The sequence below is a fragment of the Grus americana genome, chromosome 6 (assembly GCF_028858705.1).
Source record: "Grus americana isolate bGruAme1 chromosome 6, bGruAme1.mat, whole genome shotgun sequence".
In the NCBI taxonomy this organism is placed as follows: Eukaryota; Metazoa; Chordata; class Aves; order Gruiformes; family Gruidae; genus Grus; species Grus americana.
In genome coordinates, this window is record NC_072857.1 from 11,877,914 (window position 1) to 11,898,579 (window position 20,666).

The 20,666-nt window shown below is 44.0% G+C and overlaps 1 protein-coding gene across 6 annotated transcripts in view; it reads right to left on the reverse strand.

The window, feature by feature from the left end:
• KALRN (kalirin RhoGEF kinase) overlaps positions 1–20,666 on the reverse strand; it is a 518,343-nt gene that overhangs the window by 331,507 nt on the left and 166,170 nt on the right. For all 6 annotated transcript variants that reach the window (XM_054830972.1, XM_054830978.1, XM_054830973.1 and 3 more), the window contains exon 3: positions 9,623–9,737. In XM_054830972.1, the coding sequence (XP_054686947.1) occupies positions 9,623–9,737 (115 nt within the window). The remainder of the gene's footprint in view (positions 1–9,622; positions 9,738–20,666) is intronic.

The window sequence follows — 20,666 nt, forward strand, 5'->3', positions numbered from 1 at the left end:
TGTGTCTCTTTTTTTTTTCCTTAATTTACATAGCCCAACAGCCTCACACCGCATAGTTACAATTACGTTTTGCTGCACACAGCGTTACAGGATCCACAAGGAAAACATAAAATACCACAGACTGACTCAGTTAGGAGCACCTTGTGGAAAATGAGAAGAAACCATTTGATGAGATTTATAACTGTCTACCAAACCTGGATACCAATTCCCTTTGCAAACAGCAGGGAATTGAGCATCCCCACCTCTGAGACAAATTTTGCCAGTCCCAACCCATACTTTCCATGCTGTAAGAGCATCAGCCTGCTCAATACCATATGTTACCATGAATTGGTCATTGTTCTATTTTTGTACGATCCAATTTTCTAATACCATAAACTAGCATGCATTTTATGAGCATGGGAACTGCCGGACCCGTGGTAGTAGTTTGCACATTGATTCTCTAATGTTTAATAACAAATTTGCCTCATATGCTCTGGAGATATCCCCTCTACCTCCAGTCTCTAAGAAGGGGTGAGTTCAGACCACCTCTCCCTCTCTATGGACACTAATTAATTCCCTTCCTTGACGCAGCTGTCTATTCTCATTAAATTCATAGGAATTGAATATTCTTGAGAGTCTTCTCTGACAGACTTGGTTTAAACAGTGACTGACAGACAGCAGGATTGTGTAAGCTTTCTGTCATTTGGAGACAAGGCTAAAAATATGTTCCTGAAAACACATCTTCAGTCCTACCCAAGCTGTGCACTGGGGAATCCAGACTTTGGAGCAGCATCCACAACAGCTCCATCCATCAGATGAGGATAAGGACCAGGCAGTCTAGACTGAGATGACTCCACTTCTGTGTGTCCCATTATTTGTTCCATATTGGCACACAGTAAAGGTCTCATCCATTCTCCATGGGAGTTTAGAAGAGCTTTCCATTGACATTATGATACCTTTGACAATATTCCCCTTACAAAGCAGACTGCAAAGCACAGCAGTTGTTTTCCTGCTTCTAATGACATCCATGAAGAGGGTGGCATAAGATGCTTCCAAATTATAATAATTCTAAGAGTAAAAAGGATGTAGCACATACTGGAGTTACTGATGAGGAACACAAGCACCCATGCTGGAATGACACAAAAACCATTTTACAGTCTCTGCAAAAAACGTAGGAAAGAGATCACTGAAAATAAAAGTTAGGATTGGCTGAACCGCTGCATATTCCACTGACAGCTGCTGACAGCTTCAGGAAGGAACCGCACACGGCCGGTGCCAGCTCTGCTGCCAGCACACCGCTCCCACAAAAGGTCTCTCTTTCCTAATTTTAACTCTTCTGAATTACTGCTCACATTAGCACAAACCTGCCTTCTCCACAGAAATCTCCAGGTCACTGCTGCCTGGACCTCTCGGGGTACAGCAGAGCCACAAATCTGATGGTTAAAAAGCCCACGAGGAGCACACAAGAGCTTTAAATCAGCGCTAGCGCGGAAAAGGCCAGAGAGGGCAGCACGGCGAAGCGTGCTGCAGAGACTCATAAACCACTTGTCAGTGAGCCGCTGAGGAAGAGGATGGAGAAAATGATGCTCTGCATAAAATTTATAGCAGGCTGCGGTGCCCACCGGCTCCCTCACCAGCAAACGGGTGCATGATATATCCTAGTTTACAAGTTTCTGCCTTTTCTCCATCACCTTGGCTCCTTCTTCCAAGCAGCAAACGCTGGTACAATCAACATGCAAAAGCCATTGAGCAAGGAGGAATAATGCCGATCTAATCCCCAGATTGAAGGCTTGGACGGAGCTCAAAAAGCACAGTGCGGCAGTGCAGCTCTACATGAGACAGCTCAGGGGATGGGATCAGGGCCCAGACCCCACCAGTGCTGCCAGGTGTCACTCGGTCATGGTGGCTCCTGCATCCCAGCAGCAGCGGTGCGTGTAGGAGGGGGGTTTGCTTTGCTGTTTGCTTCAGATTTGGAGAAATCTGAGCAGAATCTTTCCCAGCCCAAACCTCATGTTGGAAGTGCAGCCAGACACTACCCACAGCATTGCTAACAAAAATATGGTGACATGGGGAGCAACTGACAGGGCTGTGTGGGACAGCCAGAGATCAGCAGCCCCCAGCTCGTGCCGGCAAGCTGAGCAGCATCTCCCCCACGAAGACAGCAGGGGTTTTCTCAGCGCCTTGGCAAAGCTCAGACCACTGTGCCATCAACCCATCACAACACCTTGAGGAGGCTCAGCTGATACCACTGTGTGGAGTCACCACCCTTACAGGAGGTCGCTGTTTCCAGATGAGCCCCCTTGTCCGTGCCTTTGGTGGGAAGTGCTGCCACAGGCATCCCTACCTCTGCTGAAAGGCTGTGCTGATGGGTTTTAGGAACCCTCCCGTCCCTCCTCTCTCAGTGAGAAACAGAAAAGCCAGGTCTGGCGATGCTGTGGAGCTACAACTCCGCAGCAGCAGCCTGGTTTGTGCAGTGGACATGGGAAGATGGGGCTGCGGAGGAGGACTCCACGTGCTGCCATCCTGGCTGCTCTGAACTTGCAGCCTGAACATGCTGCCTGTGGTGAGGAGAAACAGCCTGCAGCCAGGAGGGTAGGGCTGGAGCAAAAAAGGCTAGATCAGTAAAACCAAAAGGCATTGGACCCAAACCAGGTAGAAACATTTGATTTGCTGTCTGGAAAGAGCAGAGAGTAAACCAATGACCTTTATTTCATCAGCTGCGTGCCCCTGTTGAGCCCTATCCGCTGAAGAAGACATGACTGAGCTCTCACTGGGCTGGAAAAGCAGCACAATGCTGGGAAAAGGAACTTCTCTTCCAGAGCTCTGCATTTTCTTTGTACATTAAACTTGGCCTGTAGGGCTACCTCTGCAGTCCTAAATCTGCAAATGAGTAACCTGTTGGAGAATCTTTATGTTGGAGACATTAGATGAACCAGAAAGAATCCCACATGACTTTGAAATCTCAGCATGGGTCTGTAAGGTTGGCAGTAAGAGAAAACTGGACCCTCTCCCCTACCCTGTAAAAAAGAACAATTGCCTTGGAAATAATTCAGACACAATAAATGAGGGATTCCTTCATATTAACTGTTTTCAATTACAGATTTATAGTCTAAAATTAAGCAGATGTTGCGTGTTGAACAGAATGCTTAAAAACACAATGGCAAGTTTCTCTGCATGTGGCAATCAGTAATTTCAATCATTTATTGGAATAAAATTAATATATATAATAAAATGGAGCAAGCTACTACTTAGAAATATAGAAATACTGAAGAAGTTAGCGTGAAGAAACAGTAACAGATTTTCAGGTCTTCCAAAATGGTGCAAATGTTTTTGGATACAAGGCAGACAACTTCAGGATTTGCAATGTATTTTCTATGTCCTTTAAGGAATTTATTTCAAATAAGGAATTCAGTCTTGAAATAACATCAACCTTTACTTTGAGTCCCCAACTCACGTTCTGAAATAAAACAATCTAATCTCCATGAGTTTGTTTCAATATTACCATTATGTTACTCTCATTTGCTTCTATTTCACAATAGAGAGATGTGAGATAATTCTGCTAGAAAAAAAAAAAAAGATATTGATGACTGCTGGTATAAGTGACATGCAGAGCCCAGCTTACCCTGCGTTCTCTTAGGCTTTAGAAGAAAAAAAGCTACATGAGCTGTGCGATTCACAGTACATTAACTACAAAGCTCTGTATCGTGCTATTTGCGATGTTCATCATAAAACCAGTCTGCAAACACTTGCACTGTTATCCAGCTGGAAGGCAGAGCAGGGCTCAGCAGCTAACCAAGCTGGAACCAGCCTGAGAGCGCTCAGCTCCCACAGAGGAATAAGGGACATTTGCTTGAGGTCCAGAGCTGTGCAAGATCAGTCCCTACACTATCCAGGAAAACATCAACAGGCAATGAAAGCAGGAAATAATTTGGAAATTGATACGGAAGGCTCCCATTTATCTTGGATTTGGGCTAATTTTCAAAAAGATTAAAAATAAACAAACATGGGAAGTGAAAATCTTGTACCTATTTAATAAAAACAATACCACAGATTTATACAAAACAGTGTCACGAGAGCTGGAGAGGCTGTTTTCATCCCTGTACTGCAAGACTGGAGTGACAATACCTGGCTCACTCCTGATACATCTTCTAACAGTCTCCAAGATGGAGATGCTACAGAAACCTGCTTCATTTCTCCAGGCTATGATTTTAATCCATTTCTTTTTATCCCGTTTACCATGTACACTGAGACCAAACTGTTTTCTTTAGCTCAGTCTCACATATTGGATTGTAATCCCATAACTTTTACTTTCACCCTCTTTAACCTAAGCATCCCCAGCACTTTCAATCTCTTCTCATAGCTCCTGCCCCCCAGGCTGATGGCTCTTCTCGCTCCCTCTGCACTTCAGGGAAGTCCACATTTTGTAGCAGCTTCTGGCAAACAGGGGAGCTTGCCAGGCCAGCAGCTGTAGACACCTACTGCAGAATTTTGACATCAATTATAGCCACTGACCACTTACCTAGGAATAAAAGGTCTCAGCAGGTCATTACAGCAGCTGGAAGGAAATCAGAGATCCTGTTTTGAAGAGCTGATCTCCAACAAGAGGTGAACACATAACTTGGTCCTGAGGTGGTCAGTAAAGGGACACAGGAAGCAAAGCAGAGCTGATGTGGTCAGAAGCCTTTTAACAGGACATAGTGAGACCACCAACTATTTCCACAGAAGTCCCCCAATCCCTAACAGATGGTGATGACAGCATCACGTACCAATACCACGTACAATGAAGGCTGAAGTTGAACTGGCTATCGAGTGGCAAAAGGCTCTTAAATTCACTAGCATTCATGTCAGCTTCTAATGAGGTTCTTTCTCCAAAATACACTTACAATTTTTTTTTTTAAATCAAATTGTATCTGAAGAAAATACTAAACCTTCATTAGCCTCATTAGCTTCATTTTTTACTGTGGTATTTTGATACAAGTGTATGGTGGAATAATTATCTTATAGACAGCACCAGATATTTAGTTACTAAAATTAGTTTGAAGTCCCTGGTGTTATTTTTAAAATACATGATTATTTTTTTAGATCTACAATAGCCTCCAGGAAAAAAAGTTATCCTCAAAAGCTTCTTCAGTGCTAGGATCATGTAACAGAAAGTAGAGCTCTAGGGTTTAATTCCTATCAATCAACAAAATTAGTTTCACACTACTCCCGGCCAGAGGAGCTAATATACACAGTACCAGAGATCATCAGAGAAGAGCTTAAAATAAATCCAAGAGCGGGTGAGTATTGCTACGTGGTGCCATCCCCTGTATTGTTCTTCTAATTTTATAAAGCCCCAATCACTGAACTAATTATTAGAGGCACTTAAGTTGTTTTACTGATCCTAGCAGCCTTTGTCGCACTCGGGCAGCTCTGAGGAGCTGCTCAAACACACGGGGCTGGCCCTGGACACATTTTGCTGCTGTCAGGAGCCCTGGATGTCCCCCAGAACAGGGAAATGTTTGAGCAGGTTTTTAAACAGAGGGCAAATAAAAAGTAGATGTCTTTAAAAATACGGGCCTCCAAGGCATCTCAGGTTTCCCCCACTGCAGCGAGCACAGAAGACTGCTTGTCTTGGCTCCCAAACAGATTGATGTGTTCAGCCGGAAGATTCACTATAGCTGACAGAGAACATTTCCTTCATCGTATTGCTTTGCCATGCGAGGAGATAACTCAGGCTAATAATATTCTGTCTCCTTTTTATCTTCCTATAGCCTACGCATAACTTAATTCTTAATTCCAAAGGGCTTGCAGGGGAGATTGGCCTGGTGCTAGTTTCATTTACACACATACAAATCAAAACTCAGTCTACCGGAATAGATGGCACTGCACTGGTGTTAAAAAAATAAAATCCTCAGCGAGGCCAGAAAATTCCTCCTCAGCTCCCCTGATCATGCACACCATGTTATCCTAGATTCAGTCACGGCCTCCATATTTCTAAACATCGCAGCCCAATTAAACTTGCATGTAAATAGGGGCTATCCTGATTCACAAGAAATACAGCTTTGCCGATCCAGAAAGCACTAGCGCAAATGTAAAATAAGCAGAAAATGGCAGAGTGGTAGAAACCTGTGGCAATTATCTTTACTTCTAATAAACAGCATCTTCATTTCTTAGTAACTAATTATAGTGGCACTGTTTGGAGAAAAGGACCTTGTGATATGCCTGAAAGAACCGTACACAGCACCGAACCAGGACCACATTTGTCCACAGCATCAGACACCCACTCGCAACCTCCTCCTAGCACCCAAGGCTGCAGGATCAGGTTTTTGAGAATCTTCCAGGACCCTCAAGTCACCCCAGGTACTATGGATTGCAAGGTTACCATTTTGGGATATGAACAAACCGCATTCCTAGATCTGATGTCATAACCCCCACACAGTAACCCTCAGCCACACGGAAAACCCCGCTGACCGCAGGCACCTGCCTGACAGCGACTCACAGCTGCATGAAAGCACTCACTATTCTGCTCTAACTCAAACACACATTGCTGCTTTCAGAAAACCCACATTATTATTCTGGGTTTGAAGAAGGAATTGCAGAAACCTGAATCAGAAACTTTGAAGACTGCTAGCAAGACCCTGGTTTCACTTACCCTAATCTATCATCGTATTTCATCACCAATCTCATACCTGCTCAAAGCTCCCAGCAATGCGCCACCTCTGCCCCCTCCATTAAGATATAAAACAAGGGTTAAGTGACAGATATTATCAATGTGGATAGCAATCTGTCTCACTCAGAAACCATTGCACCGGGAATAAAGAAAGAATTATTATACTGGTGTCAATATGATAAGTTACAGTCTTTTTTTTTTTTCCTAAAGAATTTCTAGTTTTTCAGCTAGCACAGAAAACTCTCCCCCTTTCAGCACTCTGAACATCAGAGTTTCTCCTGACATCCTGTTCAGAGTCTCTGCTAATGAAACTGTTTATTTTGGTGGATGGCTGAAGCAGTTATTCATTACAGCACTTATCTTGAAAGAAGTATGAACTGGGAGCCAGTGATATGAATTCAAACTGCTCCTTCCATATATTTGTTTCCAAAAAGTAAGTAAATTTGAAAGCTCTGCTGGTTGCCTTTATTAAAGTGAACAAAATGTTGAGGGAAAATGAGTTTTCAGTGTTTTCACACTGCACAGGTTACCCAATCCCTCATGCCAAACCCACAGGGTTTGCGGTCACGTTTCCCTCTGACAGCAGTGAGTTCACAGCTGCGGCACCAGACAAAACAGGACTAGGAGGAACCTGAAGAAGTCACCTCCTGATTCATCACCCCTCTCCCTAACATTTATACCCATGCCAGAGGTTTGCCTATAGAGGTATGGAGGAATTTAAGACGACTGAATTTAAGAATTTAGATGACTTATTCTAATGCTAATGGGAGTCCATTAGACATCTTTTCCTTGTGTACAGCCTAAGCTTCGCTTGCTTCAGCGTAACGCTTCTGTTTCTTGCCCTAGCACTACAAACCCTTTCCTTTTGCAGCATCACAACACGCTTTCAAAGTCCCTTCTCACTCTCTTCTGTTCTCTAGCCTGAGCAACCTCTACCCTTTAATCCTTCCATGACAGACCACTTTTTCTAGACCTCTGATCACTCTCACTGCTTTCTGCTCCACACCTCTCAACATGTAATATCCCAAACAGGAGACAGTACTCCACAGAACCAATCCGAAAGGATCCTTAGGAAATTGTCAAAGTGCACTGCTGGGCACAATTTTATGATGGGAGGCTGTCCCATAGAGGAAGGAATGTTCTCTGGTATAACTAGAGAGATGTCCTTCAAAGGCTTCGAGCATCAGGGCAGAACAAGGCTTTGCAGTGGGGACCAGGAAGGGGAATGCTTTTTTACTGTTTCTAGAGAGACAAGCAGCTGGGTCTTGTATTAGCTCCTTCAGCACGCACCTTCTGCATCATCAGAGAAAAGTCATTGCTGGACTGATTCAGAGTGAGGCAACTGAAAGCAGCATCAAAGATCGAGCTAATAGATTTAGTTGTGTGAGAATGGGGAACAGAAGGGATGTATCTTGCTATTACTGACACCTCCATGAGGGAGCAGCAATTAATAGAAAAGGCTGACATGTTAGAAGGTAAATTTTGCTGTGCAATTGCCTGCAACCCCAAGCAATGTCATATCTTTGTACTTGTGACCATGCACAGAATGATAAGATATAAGGGAGCAGTTTTATTAACTGCAGCAGCTGGAAGGGGGACTGCCAAGCCCTGGGACATGCACTCTCCCAGCCCCACAGCATGTCTGTAATCTCTCTCACAATATGGTTGAAAATAGAGCTCACTAGAGGGGGGGAAAAAAAGGGGGGGGGGTGGGGAGCAAAGCAATTCAGCTTATTATTAAAATCTTGATAAGCAACAGTCCAACTCAGCAAAAAATGCATTGCCAGAGGACTGGTGAAGTCCAGGAAACAAGCACTGGCAGATCTGGCACACACGGCATTTGCCCCTCACTCACCACAGCAGAGTGATGAATCTCCAAAGAGCCTTCAATTCTCTCCCATACCAAACACAGGGTCTTTGTTCTCTGCACATCCCACATTTAAGGAACAGAGTGTGCTGCTGAGACCCTTACCTCTTGAGTTCCAGGTGCAGCCAACCCCTCTGCCCTTCAGCTGTTAAATTCATACTCTTTGCAAAAATGACCACTGTTTAACACCTGGGTTTAAATAAGGAGCTCCTGGGTGGCACAGGGTGTGTTATTGCAACCCTGAACATTCCTTTTCAGCCCCTCACTTGCCCTGGGATAACCTTCGCCTCAATAACCGGTGCAGTGGTTCTTGGGTAAGGATATTTGGCAAGCTTGAAAATAGGGAAAGGAAGCTGGATGAGGGCGTACACAGCCTCATACTCTCAAAGGCATTAAACATTGGCTCAGAAATACCTACCTGGACACTGAGCCCTATAAACTGTCTCCCAAAGCTTGCAAAGATAAATATGCGCTGGCAACAGACCTTTCCTCCAATGTCCCCAGGGAAAGGGATGGGGTCCTACGTGTCAGAGGAGGGATATGGAAACTAATGCAGGGAAAGGTGTTGGTTTACGTGGAGAACCATTTGAAATGCCCTGCTTTGAAAACTTCCCCCTCAGTCCACACATGTTCCTTCCCAAGCCTGGAAAAAGCTCTGGGAAGTGCTGGAGCAGGAAGATCCCCCTCCTTGCATGGGGCAAGGCTCTCCTCCCCAGCAACTACAGTCCCCTACTCCAGATCTCCTGAACCTCCCACAAGGTATTAAAAAGCAACAGCAGCCAGGTTGCTACATACAACTGCAGACCTCTAAGCACTCTCCTCCCTTTCCACTCCTCTAGAAGATCCACACAGAAACATGGGGAACAAGAGCTCCTCCTCCTTGCTGCCGTGAGCCTGAAGCCCAGGTTTGCTCACACTGCCTCCGCTCTCGGGCTCCTGCATTATCCAGCGTGCAATAAAAACCATCAGAGCACACACAGGAGGAGGAAGGGAAAACTTTTGTTTCTCCGTCCCAAGAATTGAAGGTACTAAATGTTAATACTTGGAAATCAGCAACTGCCAAGAACAAGTTCCCCACCCACCCATCCACCCTAAGCTTTGAAGTGTTTTCTTTCTAGCTTTACCTTGGCACGCTGGCCAAATAAGTCACAAGTTTCCGAAGGTCTTCCTGCCTTATTCTGTCATGATTGCTGCGGGCTGGGAAGGTCAAGACAGGACCACCTCGTTTATCACGGCCACCTGTGGAAAATAAAGGATTGTTAGAAAATCAGGCAGGAAGCACATGTCAAAAAAACCTATGTGCGCTGAATTGATAAACATAAATTACGGCACATTCAAGAGCCCGTGCACTCTTTGTCGCTTTCGGACTTGCCTAATTGAGGAAGACATACTTGCATTTGCTGGAGCTCCAAAGGGGACAAATAAAATCACCACCCACCCAAAGGAAAATCGCTACTAGCATTTCTTCTGACTTTCAGCTAATCCCATCAAATCTAATGTAATTGCCAATCCAAGCAGGCAATGCTAACGAAATTCTACTGTGGGGGTAGTTTTAACTGGTCAACACCAAGAAAGTGAAAGTATTTTTCAGTATTACTCAATGTGTTGCATCATTCATTGCCAGATAGTTTACAATGTCCCACCAGTTAGAAGCGATACATCCCACTAATGTTTATGCAGTAAAGTGTTCTAATCTATCTGGCAATGCATTAGAAATTGAAATTTTGATAAGAAGTTCATGCCTCCTATGCTTTCCATTTAGAGTGCACTGTTGGCAATAGGAATGTATTTTGGTTTGTTTTTTTCCTGTAGCTTTCCTGTCTTAAAATCCACTCCTTTTAAACTGCCAGTGTTTGGCATTTCATGTTTTACAGCAATTGTCAAAAGGCTTAGCCATAAGAGAATGGCTCACCCCTGAAGGATACAATCGCAAATACAGGGGTGAATACAAGCTATTCTAAAGCACCTTATTTTATTCTTTGCTGTGAATAAAGTTTAATAAGCTTGAAAGTGAAATCTAGCGCCTCGCTCAATGTTTTGTTCTTTCTTCACATATTATCACAGGGTTTTTTTCAGGAATTGTGTATTGTTAGACACGTGTTTACATTGTTATCCAGGAAAAAAGTCATTGCAAAACTACAGTTCAAAAAACTAGCACAGAACTGCAAGGACCTTGCATACAAGCTGTAAAAATGCAGATGAGTGTGCTTTTCAATAGCAAGCGTGATCCCTCTAACAGAAATATCACTTCTGAGAAAGGAAAATCACGTGCTTCTCTGAACTAGTTTACCTGGCCAACAGGAAGAAAACAACTATACAAGGGCACACACATCTCCAGCACCGATCCACGTTGCATTCTTGTGTAGAATGCAGGACACCCACGCTCTATGAGGCCATTACTTCTGTAGGGGTCCTAAACACCCTGATTCGGGGGGAAGACTCCCAAGAGGCTTGTTGTAAGAGCAGGATGGGCATGAGAGCACATGTGCACTTGGAAAAACAGTACCCTGGATCACCACAGGACAAAGGCAGAATTTAGATCAGGAATCAAGGAGGTGCCTCACATGGCAGGAGTTCCTTCAGGTGGACAAAACAGAAACCAAACCAATGAGATACATGCGTGTACCCCCAAGGCACAGGTTTTCCAGCCGCCCTTGGTGACAGAATGGAGAATTGACTTGTCAATGCAGCTCCCATCTGATAACATATCCTCTATCCATTTTATTCTGAAACTGTCCACTCAGTTGATGCTACGCTAGGTACAAGCTTACCTTCTAGCGCAAAGTGTCTCTCTATTTGACCAGAGTCACACAGAAGCAGCTAAAAATAGCAAAGTTGTTACTATATATACATTTTTTAAAAAGTTTGTCAGCATTGAAGTCGCCATAGTTTTCAATTGATGCTGTGTATACCTGAAGGGCTACATCATGCAACTCTCCATCGGAGCCAGGTCGTGTTTGACTTCTGCAGGGGTACAAATGGAAAGGCAAACAAGAGATGCCATCTTCATTTTGAGCCCTCATACAGGTATGGGTATGTACGGAGTACAAAAACCATCCTGCCTAATCTCCACCCAAATCTCTGTGCCTGATGTTTGCCTTTGGCTTCAGGCTGTGAAGGTGAGGAAGGTCCATGGGAATTTGGTGTCACCTTGGCTAATCCATGCCTTCACCACATAGCATGAGAATGGGGGTGCAATGTAACAAGGATTCAATTTACAAGAAAAAAATCCCTCATTTTTATTTTCAGACCTATATGCATATGTATATTAAAAAATCCTCATGTTAAGCACATTCTCCCTTCTTTGAGATTATTTCACATACTGTAACAATGCCAAAACCATTATTTCATGCATGATGTGTCCAAAAGAAAAGCAAACCAGCCTATAGAATGGCAAACCAATGTAGTAACTAAAGCTGGAGGGAAATATTTTTTCAACACAGGAAGCTTTTCAAGGTTTTGAAAAATTTCCCGTCATATCAAGATATAACCAAGGCTTTCAAAAGCTTCCAGATATTCACCGAAGCAGAGACCTGAACTTGAATTGCATCCCAAAGGAACACGCTACCCACTACTCAGTCAGGCTCCCTCTCCTCCTCCATTCCCAAATATTTAAATAGTTCTACAAAGTGGAAAAGCACTGAGAGATGAGATCAGGAGACATCCAAGCCCACAGTTATAATCCTCTCCCAGGATATGAAACCCAGGAAGGGCCATGAGTTTCCCACAGCCCAGCAGCCCTGATTGCTCTGATGCTGCCCATTTGCCTCAGCTTGGTAAACTGAAAATTGTGTTTCTGGCCAGGGAACTCTTTCCCACCTACAATTTCACCAAAGTGAGCTCTGGAAAAAAAAAAAATTTTCAAAAGTTATCTAAATTCTGGTAGGCTGAAACAGTTAAATCAGAAAATTCTTGACCCTTTTACCAACAGTAACACAAGGATTTCAGCTACAATAAAGGAAACAGGGTCCAGAATGTTCCTGTCCTGTCTTTACTTCAGGATAAAAATTGTCCCTCAATAGCTCATCTAAACTGTCCTCAGGGGAGCAGGATAAATAAGGCTTTAGTGCAGAGTCAGAAGTTACCAGGACAGAGTGGAGAAAATGGGTTAATTCTCGCTGGAGAAAGAAGGTTACATGATGACCCAGTTGAAGGTTTCTGGATGATGGAAGGATGGAGAAGTGCCTGGACCAATTTCTTCTAGTCCTATGGCACAGAAGAACAAGGAGACATGGGGCAAATACCAAGAAATGTGACGTTAAGAAACAAATGTTTCTCATTTGTGATAAAAATATTGCTCTATGCTTTGAGCAATAGGGTGAAATTATTATTACAAGTGCATCATACATATTAAAATCCTTCACTTGTTTCCAAATTATTCATGGGCAATCCCTAATTTTTATGAATGCCTGCATAATTTACAATCTTACAAAGAGCCTGTATGAAGAAACATCAGCTTTCTTCCAGAACAAACCACGGTACGTTTAATTCACCAGACTTGCAGAGTTCAGTAACTGTGCTTTACTCTCTTAAATACTAATAATATGTAGCTTTTCCATTGCACTTCCTAACTGCAAATCTCAGCTTTTCAAGACAGACCAAACAGGATATTACCACCACCAAACTTTGAATACCTAATATGCCTATATTAGGACTCATCTCCTCTAACGGAGTCTCCAGGTGGGTAGCAACAGCCACTAGAAGAGAAGAAAATCTTTTGACAATGGCCGTACCAGGAGTATACACCTTTCCTCTGCTTTACTATCTCCTTTTTTACTGAGGGGAATAGTGAGGTACAGAGAGGGGAAGAAATTCAGCCGAGATCCCACAGCAAGTCACTTGAAGAAGCAGGAGTAGAAATGAGGTTTTCTGACTTTTAGTCTGTGTTAGAGCTTCACAGTGCTTAGGCTAAAAGTCAGCAACTAAAAACATTATAGATACTGTCTTTGCTTGTTAGTAATCCACCCAAGGAGACTACTCTTGCCCCAAGTCAGCCACGATCTCAATGCCAATTTTACATGCACAGTGTCTTCAGAGAACTACCCAGCATCTTGTTTTAAAAGAAAATAAAAAATGGAAGAAAGTAAAGAGTCTCAATTGCTCTAATCAATACGTCCCATCCCCTGCCTCCCACTGGGCTCACAGACATGGGATGCAATAATCAAACATGTCATTAGGTTTGCTAATTACAGTTATTAAATGCTACAACAAACAGCTGATAATTTCTGATTGTTTTTCAAGGTGGGTTTTCATGGGCTTTGCTCTGATTTAGAGAGGCAAACAGATGGTCTAGTTATTAGTGCTCTGGAAAAAGGAGTCAGAAAAACACATGTTCTTTAGGGCACAAAGTAGACTGAGAACAAATATTTAGCCATATATGTCTTGCATTCCTCCTACAAAATCCGTTGTTGATGTCCTTGCCTTTCAGTGGTCTGCTTGCCAGTTCTTCCCATCTCCCTTTCTTCTGGCCTATACAGAAACCACTGCTAAATTCAGCATTTGTTCCCAGAATTAGGATTACGTGTTTTTTCCTCCACAAATCATACAGGGGATATTGCAGGGATGGCACAAAGCATCGTGATGCATACCACATTAAAAGAAAACATTAAAGAAACCTCAAAAAACCTGCATAGAAGCAGGTAGCACAGTCAGTGACCTTCTGATGACCACTCTTCTGGTCAAGCCTACAACCAAGAGGAAAGGGACTCCAGCCAAAAGATCCCCATCCTGGTAGCTGCCTGAACTGACATCTTAATCCTCTCAGCCATGGGCACAAATGTTTCTGGCTATGGTAGCTACAGCTGCCTACAGGTAAGTCAAGATGTTGGACAGCCCCAAATGTTATTAATGTGAACTCTGCAAATGGACCTTCCCAATTTCAAGTCCTGAGGCACAGCCGTCCCCGATAACAGGCAAAAAGCTGAAATTCCAGCTTTGTGTAATCCTGTTTAGGACAGGAAATTATCAGTTTCCTTTAATGCAGACTTCTTGTGTACAACAGATAATGATTTTATCAAGCTCTGTTTTCAAGCTGCTTCTTTTCAGTTCTATCAGCCATTCTACCATAAAACCCACTTGCATTTATCTAAATTTAAGGGATTCGAGTCCTCTGCTTCCTTTTGCACTCTCTTTATAAGCATGAATTCACAAGGATTAACCATAGACACAGACAAACGTCCACACATGTAAAGGCTCCTGAGTACCTTGCCTAAGGTCCTGCAACACATCAGCAATGGAGACAGGAGTAGTACACAATGTCTCTGGCTTCCATTCAGATGTCTACTGCAGTTCAAATGAATGTGCTGCTTCATCTGACCCCTGCAGATCATAAGCTGATCAATCTTGATGTTGCAGACTCTTCTGAGACTATAAGTGAGTTTCCAGAGGAGCTGAAATACTCCTCAAAAGGTATTTCAGTCCAAAATATGGTGGAAAAAAAAAGAATGATAATGAAGACAACTGGGAGACAGAATGAGCTCAGCTGATGTCAGGCACCTCAATAAAATGACAAACAACATGCTCTGGATTTCTAAATCTAATTGACAGACTTCCTAGGAAAGCAAAGTACCAAGGAATTGGTATCCAAAGTCTTAAAATAATAGTCCTTTCCTTACCATAGCTGAACTCTGTGAGATCCTGCTTGCTACCAGTCCTCCTGCGAGCACATCTCTGTACTTAAACTCCTCCAGCTTCAGGAAGGACGAGTTCATTGTAAGGATCATATGTAGGATTATCTGTCTGACCACCCTCAAATTCAGTTGGTTCCAAAGCAGGTGATTCTAGTGCAACAGTGATGGAAATTTAAGCTCCCACAACAAGCCCACCTGCAAATTAACACAGCTGCAATGCAGTCACCAGGGCCTGATCTTCCAGTGTGTTCCTCTTTGCAGCATCCCATATCCCAGAGTCAATTGCCTGAATCCAGTCCTAATGGCCAACATTTGCATTATGTTTAGGGTTACTGAATCCAAAAACAAGGCTGTATGTTCCCACCAGAAGATCTCTTGGCAGAGCAGATCAGAGGCTGTAGATGGAAGGATCCATTTCCCACCAGGTAAATTTGTTCCACAATCACCCAGAGCCACTGTATGGATTTGAAGAGACCACCTGTCGTGGTTTATAATACATCTTCGCTGGTTTATGCAAATATTTTCGGATACTTCTTTAATTTTAATATGTTTACTAGCCAACAAGTCAATGGGAAAATTGTCTCATTCCCTATGGAGAAAGTTACTGCCCCAGCAAAGCAAAACTAAGGACGAGTGAGACTCGTTAAAACAAAGGAAGGCAAAACTTCCAGAAAGAGTCCAGAGGAGCCCATTTCTTCCTCTGGAAGAAGCTGGTTTGCTGTGAAGTATTAAGGGAGCACCAGTACCCTCCTCTTCAACGCTGACCCCTACTCACACCTGTGCAACCCTTGCTGCCTTTTGCCCCAGCTGCAAATTACAGCAGCCTTCCAGTACCTGAAGGGGCCTACAAGAAAGCTGGGGAGGGACTGTTTACAAGGGCATGTAGTGACAGGACAAGGGGTAACGGCCTTAAGCTGAAGGAGGGTCGATTTTGATTAGATATTAGGAAGAAATTCTTCACCGTGAGGGTGGTGAGGCACTGGAACCAGTTGCCCAGAGAAGCTGTGGATGCCCCTTCCCTGGAAGTGTTCAAGGCCAGGCTGGATGGGGCTTTGGGCAACCTGGTCTAGTGGAGGGTGTCCCTGCCCATGGCAGGGGGGTTGGAACTAGGTGGGCTTTGAGGTCCCTTCCTACCCAAACCGTTCTGTGGTTCTGTGACATTAGTTTTTTTGATCTCACCTCCTCTATCACAGAGGTATGGGAATAGCTGTATATATTTAAAAAACAATAGAGAAACTGAGTAAAATAAACCCAAAATCTTCTAAAACAAAATATGCCACTGCACACCCCCTTGTCCCTGCAGAAGGGAAAGGAACAAACCAGCACACGGTGATGCCAGTCATGCTGCTGATGGCAGTACTGACGGGCACTCCAAACTCACGCCACTGAGCACAATGTTGGAAGCTGTACAGAATAAGGAGACAAGAGGAGAGGCCATATTCACCCTGATCATACACTGTTTGTCTTCCTGATTTGAGATGAGCACAGAGAAAGAGCAACGGCAAAGTTTCTAATGTTCGTCAACCAAAGTGAAATATGTAATAAACTGATTTAATATAACTGGCTGCTCAGGTTTGCCACATCCCCAGCAGGTAAGTCCTCGACAGCTACAGCCAAATAGAGGATCCTGCAAATTAATGAAAGTTCAGGGGAGAGTTCAAACTATTGAACTTACATAATTGCTACTAGGAAGTCTTTTTCCCCTCTGGTTTTAAGAAGAAATTCAGCCTAGAGCTGGAAAACACTGGCAGATGAAAATGTTTCTGAAATTGCACATTCCAGCAAAGTATTTCCATTTCAAAAGCTTATATTTTCCCACCAAAAAAAAAAAGATATTAAAACCCCTAACCATTGCAAATACAGAGAGGATATCCAGTTGTGAATTTCAGTGCTTCTTGTCAGTTAAAATTGATTCATCAGGAAAAAAACCGTAAGCTTACGAACCAAAGCACTTTCACAGAAATGAGGAAGTTTTCAGAGGTGACAAGTGTCATTAGCAGGACAGAAGAGCACACCTTACTGCAAAATGACCAAAACGGTTGGTTGTTATTGTATTAATTATCTCAGGTGCTACAGTCACCTCCCTGGGTCCTTACATTGATTTATAAGCTCCGGGCCTTGATTTCTGTATAAGGACAACTCTCGATTGCCTGCATAAATGAAGATGAGACCTTTGCTGAGATACATCTGGAGCTCACTGTGTCTTTAAGGACTAGAAAACCCTGTGAGCTGGAACAGGATGGGATGTATACAGACCTTCTTGCTTCACAGGCTCAGTTCCTTCCTCTTATTGTTATTTTGAAAGTCCCTATCATTAATTGAAAAGCTATACCTATGTGACAGGATGCAGGGACCCATCGACCAGGAGGCGGTCAGAGTCCGGCATGTTGGGATGACACCCGCAGATGTTATTTACATCCCACAAGTTCTTGCAAGTCTTTTTGGAAAGAAATCTTGATTGGGTTGATTTTTTGCCCACTTTTGTAAGGCATTTGAACCTTTCTGCCTCTCCGCAAGGCAGCACAGGTTGCACCACTACTCACACATGCTAATTAAGGAAGTCCATACAGGAGAAATCTCCCTGGTCTACGGAGATATTGGTGGATCTTGGCAAGCTGCTGGCGTCCGAGTGCCAGGACAGTAAGTGCTGGCAGTGACTAGACATTCTCCACAGAAATTGTTTAATTTAGTCCATGGCTACGGTTAAAAGGTATGGAAAGAAATACGGTGACTGATTCTGCACACTACATTTACAACCTGTAAATGAAATCAGAAATCCCAAGAAACATTTTGATTTTTGCTTTAACCTTAGAGTCCCAAGGAGGATATCTAAACGGCACCTATAGGTAAAGGCTCTTCTCTATCCTCAAAAATGACCTAACACTCTTGAAAAACAAAAAGGAACAAACAAACAACAACAACAAAAACCCAGCAGGCTCAGACCTCATCAAAAGACCTGGAAACTTTACAGTCTAAACTTCCTCGTTTTCTTCTTCAAAGAAAATTCTGTATCAGTGCCGCAGCAAATACTAGATGAAAGCATGATGGCCCAAAATCACTAGGAAAATTCAATACTCAAGCAATGCTGTGTTTTTCTAATAACATATTTCCTCTTTTTGGAATTTCCATTGATTTCAAACTACATCAGGGAATGGTATAAAATGGAAAACATTTTTCTGTAACAAAATATAGAAGAATTGTTGATGTTTCATTTCAAATTTCCATTCCAGAGGAAGAGGAGAATGGGGACTTTTAATTTAAATCAAAACATTTTGTGCAAATAGAAGATGTTTACCTCATTCAAAAATGAAATATTTTGGTTAGTTCTATTCCCAACCCAGTACAAATTGCAGTGTCCACAAATCAGCGTTTGAGACCCCCTGAAACCTGGATCTGAACTCTTCCAGTGCCTGGAGGGCCCTGGGATCTGATTTCAACCCTTCCTCTGAAAAGTGAAGTGCATCCATTGCAGAAAAAGAAAAACATGCTCCTGCACATGTGGTCCCATGCGCCTATGGCTGTGAGTGACCTGCGGTGTCTTCAGACAAGTTTTTGGGAAGGTCAGTGTCTTCCCCTCTGAGCCTTCCTCTTTGATTCATCCTGCTGGCCTAAATTTAGTGAAACCTAATTGCAAAGTTGTGCTTTCATCTGATCTATTTACACTGAAATTCCCCCGCTGAAAGACCTTTTGGGAAATCTCTGTTTTCCCTTCAGGCTCTCAGCCAGGCTCAGACGTCGCTGTGACCCAGCTCACAAGGCTGCTCCCAAGACATGTGGGGCTGGGGACAGTGGGCTTTTGATGGATGGACATGGCCAAGCTGTTACCACATCTGCTTCTCCCTGCCCTGTGCCTTTTGTTGCCCAAAGTCCATGGAAAAACGTCCCGTATTGCTGAACAAGCTCTGCTTGTCACAGCTGCAGCAGCTCACCGACTTATTACACCCTTCTGCCTTTTGCTGTTGATTCCTCCGTGCTCAACCACCCTCTCAGAAACCTGGCCAGCCTCCTCCTTTGTACTCCTGCCTCGGCAGATGAGCGGATGGTACCTGGGTGACAGGCGGGAGCCCACGCGCTGCCGCTCTTCTGAGCCCTCCGGGGAATCGGAAGTGCCGGGAAGGATCCTGAGAAACTCTTCTGGGTGGGACGTGGGGAAAAGGCAAATGCTTCTAGCAAGACCCACGGCATTAGTCAACTAACGAGCTTTTCATAGCCTAAGTGTATGAAAAGCTCCATGCGTGGGAAGGGAACAGGGTAACACGCTCCCCTCCCTCTCCTGAGAGCCTCACACACTGCCTCCCGTATTGCACTGATCAATAGAAAATCTCCTATAAATATAATGAAACTGTGGAACAACGTCCCAAGTTAAACCACTCTGCTAAAACAGCATCTGTGTTTCCTAGGAAAGACTATAAGCCCAGCTTCCAAAATATTTCACCACCTCTCACTGAAAAAAACCCACCTAAAATAATGTACAACCTGTTTTATTTCTTTTCTTCTGTGCTCATCTCCTTCTCAGAGTACAAAAATCAGTCTCTGGCCTGTAGCTCGCTCCCTAATGGTTCCCAAAGCCATTCTGTTGCTGGAAGCAACACAGTGAACCACCCAGGCAAAGCCAAGATTTTATTAGGGTTTAGGCAACAAGCAGGCAGCCAAAGCCTCCCCCCTGCCAAGCCCCTGCTTAATCTGCTTCCACGAGGTCAGTGATGGAAGCAATCAGACGGCGATGGCCGGGATGCGCCGCGCTCCCGACTGCTCAGGCCATTTCTCTGCTTATGAGTGCTGGAACGGGATTTTCAGGTGCTGTTTAGACACACACACTCATGAACTTTGCTCGGGTTCAGTCAAGCTCATACATGAGATCACTGGAAGAAATCAAGAACCAGTTCCAGGAAGAAATCCCAACGTTATCCGCCCCTCAACTCTCCCGCGGCACAGGGATGCGGATGCAGAGCCCTGCGCCTGCTCCTCACTGCCGGCTGAGCCAGCCGAGGGGAAGCGCCAGGCACAGAGCCCCAGACGGCATTTAGGCTGGATGAATCCGTGCCCAGCTAGTTAGAGTTGTATGTCAGCTCTGAAATTAAGTGCACTTCTGAAAGCTTGAGTGCTCCTCTGAGATTCTGTGGCTGTGCGGGCAGGTCCTGTTGTGCCTGCTCTGGAGCAGGCAGCAGCCGGTGTCGCTCCCTGCCTGTTCTGCCCTGCTGCTCTGCACGGTCCAGGTGTGGAGCATCCACAGCACTGACACACAAAGTATGGCATAGCCCCTGCCTGAAGGAGCTTGTTTGTTCTCTGCAGCTTTCCTGTCCGATCACAAACCGAAAGACAAGCTGGTGAGCCGCAGCAGATGAGAGAAGAAATAAACTACGTAACTGAGATGCTCAGCTGAGATTTTTTTGTGTGTGTTGATAAATTCTGCTGGTGTAAGGAGAACCCCCTTGACAACTTTACTGTACTGTTATCGTTAAAATTAACTGTAGTATAAAACTCTGAAGAAGACTCAGTAAAACTCCTTTTCCTCAAGGAAGCCTGATTACAAATGCAA